Source organism: Primulina tabacum, chromosome 5, assembly GCF_025594145.1.
Source record: "Primulina tabacum isolate GXHZ01 chromosome 5, ASM2559414v2, whole genome shotgun sequence".
Classification (NCBI taxonomy): Eukaryota; Viridiplantae; Streptophyta; class Magnoliopsida; order Lamiales; family Gesneriaceae; genus Primulina; species Primulina tabacum.
In genome coordinates this window covers 3,293,532-3,299,795 of record NC_134554.1, presented here as the reverse complement: position 1 = coordinate 3,299,795, position 6,264 = coordinate 3,293,532, and the positions used below count along the sequence as shown (strand labels likewise).

The following is a 6,264-nucleotide window of genomic DNA, read 5'->3' as shown; positions in this document are numbered from 1 at the left end:
TTGTAAGGCTTAGGCATAAAGTCGTCCATATTATACCATTGATATATGTTAATTCATTGTACAACAAGTGGCAAGAACCATGATCTAGATCGGGTTGGAATCTTCAAATACTTATAAACGAAGAACAAGTGGTATTAAAGTCATGGTCTAAATCGAGTCATGTGGATGGAATCGTCGGATACTTTAAAGAAGTAGGTAAGAGCATCCAGTAAATCTGTGATGAGATCTCAAGGCAAGTAATGCTCGATATGTTTCACGTGAAATGTGCGCTCCTAATGCAGTGGATAAAAATGATCTCGATTGGAGTGTGTGTTTTTTCTAGTGGAGAAAATTGAAGGGTGGGTTTGAGAGGAGGCACAAACTGTGAGAATAACGACGGCCCTTTGAAAATTACTATCGTACCTTACGAAGAAAGACATCGATTATAGCTACAATGTATAAGGATTAGAGAAGGAAATACAAAATATTCCTGCCATTTTGGTTTTGACTAAAAAACCATAATGTTGATCCGGTTTTCTATTATTTTACTTGGTTTTTTGAAAGCAAAAGAACACATACAATTTTAACGTGATTCGGTCTAACCGACCTAGATTCACGGGGTCATCAAGCAAATCCACTAAATATAAACAGCGAGAAAATGGAAGGGTGGGTTTGAGAGGAGGCCCAAACTGTGAGAAGAACGACGGTCCTTTGTTTGAGGAGATAATGGTGTGGATATATTAGAAAATTACTATCGTACCATACGAAGAAAAATATCGATACAATGTATAAGGATTAGAGAAGGAAAGACAAAATATTCCTTGCCATTTTGTTTGTGACTAAAAAAACATATTTCTAATATTTTACTTAGTTTTCATAATTAGTCCAATTAAAAAATGTAAAATTGAAAGCAAAAGAGAACACACAATTTTAACGTGATTTGGTCTAACCGACCTAGATTCACGGGGCCATCAAGCAAATCCACTAAATATAAACTGTTACAATTATATAAAGTTTTTTTCAAATAAAAGACTCCATTTTCTAATGGTCAAAAACTATGTGTGAGACGATATCACGGGTCGTATTTTGTGAGACGGATATCTTATTTGGGTGATCCATGAAAATATTATTTTTTATGCTAAGAGTATTAATTTTATTGTAAATATCGGTAGGGTTGACTCGTTTCACAGATAAAGATTCGTGAGACCGTCTCATAACATACCTACTCTTTCTAATGACGCCTCTATGACGAATATATTCAGTAGACTTTACTTGACGAGTACCACTAGTATTCGCAATCAACCGACCTGACAAGCTCACAACAAAAAATATCGTTCTTTGCAAAAATATCGCTCTCTCTCTAGAGTTCACATTCTCATGATGAAAAGAATCGTCTGAATGATTATAGTGCATAAAAGCAACAAGAAATAATCAACAATATGCTTTAAAAGATTTGACAATGAAACAAATCGGATTCTCCTGGCACACATGGCCACCCTCGGCAGTCGTAAAATGAATTGACATTATTTTACTATAGAAGAACTCATCATATCTAAGATAAATATTATATTTTCAAATTGTACTATTTTCTGCAGGAGGAATGCGCGAATTTTTGGTGGGGCATGGAAGAAGTGAGAAAGCGTATGCATTGGATAGCATGGCATACGTTATGTGAGCCAAAATGTATGGGAGGCATGGGATTTCGGAATCTGGAAATGTTCAACAGATCTCTTCTTGCGAAATAGGTGTGGAGAATTGCCATTAACCCAGACTCTCTTGTAGCCCGGGTTCTAAAGGCGAGATATTTTAAGTATAATGATATTATGGACGCCCAGCTAGGGAATAACCCATATTTTATTTGGAGATCACTTTTGTGGAGTAGGGAGCTTCTGAGGAAAGGCCTCTGTTGGCGGGTTGGAAATGGGAAAAATATCGCAACTTTTAGAGACCAGTGGATTCCAAGTTGTAGATCCCTTAAGCGGCCTGATGGCACCCAGAATTATCTTGATACAGTGAATTTTCATCTAGAATGGAGCATGGAATGAGTCGTTGATTCGTACCACTCTTCCGTCTTATTTAGTTGAAGATATTCTAGCTATCCCGATTGCAAGTAAAGGGAACGAGGATTCTAGATTTTGGCTCTATGAGCCCAAAGGAAAGTATACTGTTCGGAGTGGCTACAAGCTTCAAATAGGGTTCTTTGAGACCCAAAAACATAGCTCGGACAACCATACAAAATCTTGGTGGAAATTCATATGGTCCCTGTCAGTTCCTACGAAGGTTCGGATCTTTTTGTGGAGAGCAATGCACAACATCATTCCCACTCGAGCAAACTTGGCGCGACATCATGTTCCTGTGATAGACTTGTGTCCACTGTGCGGATATGGCCACGACTCAACTGAGCATGCACTTTTTTGGTGCCCCATAGCAAAAAATTGTTGGAAGGATACAAAATTTTATATCTTTCTGAAACATGTCGACCACAGTTGGTTGTGTTCGCGGAGCTTCTTTCAATAAGATAAGAATTGCAGATGGTGCAGGAACGAGGTCTGGAAACCAATGTAATTACTACTGACTCTCTGCTGGCGGTGCAAGCAGTCATCCACCCAGCAGATGATCTTAGTTATAGCGGACCTCTGGCGTGGGATATTCGAAAACTATTGGTTATGAGCTCTAATACTGATCTTATACACGTAGGCTGTTCCGCGAATAGGGTGGCGGACTCTTTAGCGTCTTTTTCTATTTCTTCCCCATCTCCTTTTGTTTGGGAAAATGGGGTTTTTCCGCTTTGATTGGTGAATCTTGTAATGGATGATTTATTGCACTCTGAATAAAATTACGAGTGTTACCATAAAAAAAAAGTTATCCAATGTCTTCATCTTATCTTCAACAAAAAAATATTCAAACAATTATCTTTTTCAATTATATCATTCTTTCCAAAAATCTTCAAATCAATTTTTATTTAAAATTCTCTTTACAAATAATCTCAAAAATAAATCTAACAAAAAAATAATATTGATGCGTGTCTTTTGTGGCAAGCATTATTTTCAAGTTTTAATATATGTTAAGTAAAGTATCGTTCTCACTGGAATTGAAAATTTACAAGTCTTGTAATTAAAATAATCTCAACTTTATTTAAAGAATCAAGACAATTAATTCAATTAACTGTGTTAAATTAAATAATAAGAATTTTCAAGGACGGTATTGGGTACACGAAGTAAAACGAGTTCTAGATATAAGATTTCACTAACTTTTCATTCATAAAAATCATATTAATCGATAATGTTACCTATTCCAATTTATAAGCCAAAAACCCTCGAGTGTTATTTACTGCCTCTCCCAATGTCAATGCCAATATCCTCCGCTTACTGCCTCTCCCAATGTCAATGCCAATATCCTCTGCAGACATCAAACATCAGAATTATTTAATCAAGTCTATGATTTTTTTTCAACGACCTCCAAGGAACTTGTAGGCCTCTCGAACTCTACAAAAATCTTAGGTTGTCTTACTGTGGTCCTATTCAAAATCCCTCTCCCGAGTATCAGATTTCGAATAAATATAACGATTCTATTATTGATCAATTAATCTTATTGCAAACAATTATAGAAAATACAAATAAATTTTAATAACAAATAACACCAGGCAAAATAATATTCAAAAGATGAATTCAATTAGAATTATGTTAATCTCTTGAAACAATCAATCATTTTATGATGACATAATTGAACACGTAGATATGTGTATGTTATCATAAATCAAGGCAGATAAATCAAATCACAAAATAAATTTGATTCTCCATTCCCAATTGAATTTCTTTCATCTTGTGATTCAACTGTCCGTTGTCGTTTGTAACTTGTAAATGAGATCTAGTAATTATGGCTGCTATGATTGTCGATTATGGCTTGTAACTTGTAAATGAGATCTAGTAATTATGGCTGCTATGATTGTCGATTATGGCACATTTGAATTCTTGAAACTGTATCCGGCTTCTTGAAACTGAATTGGAGGTGGAGGGCCATTACAATTTGGTCTTGTGGTGTGTAGTGGTGTCCTTTTCTGTTCCCAAAGGTAAAGTTGATCTGTTGTGTACTTTTTAGGAGAAAGTTACGAATATCTTTGCTGACCTGATGTAAGAACTATATGATTTGGAATCTTTAATCTCTACAATGGACGAGATATGATGTTATATATATATATATATATCTTACTAGGAGAAACAAGAAGAAAATACTCACTGAATTTTTTTTATAACAAAATATGTGATTAGGAGAAGAAAGTGTGTGCCGACGATATTTACCTTGGCGTGAGTTCAAAACCACGGAATTGTTGAGTTTTGTTCTATCACTGTTATTTCTTGTGTTCAAATTGTCAATGTCCTGGTCTCATTTTCGATTTTCACCTTTATCGCACCATTCTGAAATTGATAAATTGTTGTCTTTCCATCTGATTGTTCCCCTAAAAAAATTTAGGTGTAATTGTGTATATGGAATCCATGCAAAATCACATTGTTGCTAGTCTTGGCAGAGACTTAACTTTTGGTTAGGGTGTTGGGAATGCTTATTTTTTTGGTAAATTATAGTTGAAATTTACGTGCTGGTGGGTAATCGCCAGTCACTGCCTCTGTTTCACATGTAAGGAGCATTTTCTTAGCTTCGTCTTATAATTTTGTCAAAACCGATTTCATTTTCACACTGCTTTAGCCGGTCTCTTTTACTCGTGAAATGATGTGCATGTTTAGTCCCAACATAATTTTGCCGATGTGATGTTCTAAATGTTTGCAGGTTTGTTCTACTTGGCGAGCTATATCTCGTTCTGAACTTCTATGGCAGAATATAACACGTCGTGTTTGGAATATCACCCATCTTGTCCGCAACACTTGGCGAGAAGAGTATATATATCGCCACCAGACGGCCTGTAACTTCCTCTTACACAGAAATATCTACTTCACCCTTCATTTTATCCCAACAGATAACAACAACAATGATGATGATGGTCTCTCTTGCCGCCGCTTGGCTCTTTCGGATCATCACCTTGCGGCTGGATTCGCTGATGGTGCAGTTCACCTATTCCACCTCCCAACCAGGCTTCACCTATCTACTTTTTATCCTCAGCACCGTGATCGGCTTGGCCGGTTCTCTAGTGCTGTGTCGGGCATCATTTTATCAGACATTCGTCTTGTCTTTGCTACTCTGGATGGTGACATTCATATGGCTGTCATCACGGGAGTGAATCCTCTACGAAGAGCATATTTGGGTGATGTTGTGAATGACGGGGCTCTAGTTGACTTTACGGGCTGTAACCGGTGGTGGGTTGGCCTTTATGCAGGTATTTTGTAGTTCAAGATTTGTGCCTTCGATGTTTTACTTGAGAACCAGGCAGGCTGCCATATGAAGTTCCATTTTTCACGTGCTTTGTTCTTTTTCTAGGTGTTCCTGGTCGTTCATTCCACATCTGGAACAGCGAAACAGAAGAACTAGTTTTTGTTGGAGGAGTCCTAACCGATCCGGAAGCCGTAATGGGGTGGCATCTGCTGACTGAACTAACCGATCTTATTGGCCGAATTAGGGTAACAAGCCATCATTTGGCTGTGGCCTGCACTAGCCTAAGGCTCATAGTATTTGATCTCGAAAACCAAGGGCTGGTGTTAAGTGACGAAGAATACCGAAGGGGTATCATCGTGGGCTCTTTCGACTGTAACGACGACTCAGCTATGATAACTGATAGACGGGGTGCCACTAATGTACGTCATGTGCCGGATATGGTGGTGTCGTGTCGATTAAGGGGTGCATCACAGAGGGAGATTTTGGGTTGCGTAAATGGCGGGTATGGGCTAACTTGTGCAGGTGGAATCATTAGGGTTTGGGAGATACAACATGGAAATTTCCTGTACAGTTTAAGGGAAGGAATAGGGGAATGCAATGCCCTTATTGCAGATGAAAGATATGTGGTTGCTTGTTCTGCTGATGCCACAATTCATGTTTGGGATTTTGGAGTTCAATGATTCCAATTTTTAGCCATATTTTATCAAGAAATTCATATGGGGAAATTATTAGGGTTTTGGTCACCATATGTCAGCAGCCAGCCAGAAAAGAGACTTCTTATTGCTTTAGGCTTAGTGGATTCATTTTCTCGGCTGTAAAATTACTTTGAGTTTGATTGGTTGGATGGGGATATCTAATTTTTCAAAATGTCTGAGTTGCATCTAATTTTTGTTTGAGATGAGCGTCGTAAATATTACAACCGAATCTCAAACTTAAATTTGGTCAATGACATCGATTCACTCT

At 37.6% G+C, this 6,264-nt stretch overlaps 1 protein-coding gene across 1 annotated transcript; it reads left to right on the top strand.

The window, feature by feature from the left end:
- The first annotated feature begins 2,510 nt into the window (after window positions 1–2,510).
- LOC142546277 (transcriptional regulator STERILE APETALA-like) lies at window positions 2,511–6,056 on the top strand. Its single transcript, XM_075653910.1, has 3 exons — window positions 2,511–2,756; window positions 4,762–5,305; window positions 5,407–6,056. Exons 1-3 carry the CDS (start codon window positions 2,511–2,513, stop codon window positions 5,979–5,981), a joined length of 1,365 nt encoding a protein of 454 aa, XP_075510025.1. The 3' UTR covers window positions 5,982–6,056.
- The last annotated feature ends 208 nt before the right edge of the window (window positions 6,057–6,264 follow it).

What these genes read in the sequence shown, in the direction of transcription:
- LOC142546277 (XM_075653910.1), top strand. Translation starts at nt 2,511, where the DNA reads ATGGTGCAGGAACGAGGTCTGGAAACCAATGTAATTACTACTGACTCT. An exon ending in CTTTTGTTTGGGAAAATGGG is followed by an intron (nt 2,757 to 4,761) that starts GTTTTTCCGCTT and finishes AAATGTTTGCAG; the next exon opens with GTTTGTTCTACTTGGCGAGC. An exon ending in GTGGGTTGGCCTTTATGCAG is followed by an intron (nt 5,306 to 5,406) that starts GTATTTTGTAGT and finishes TTCTTTTTCTAG; the next exon opens with GTGTTCCTGGTCGTTCATTC.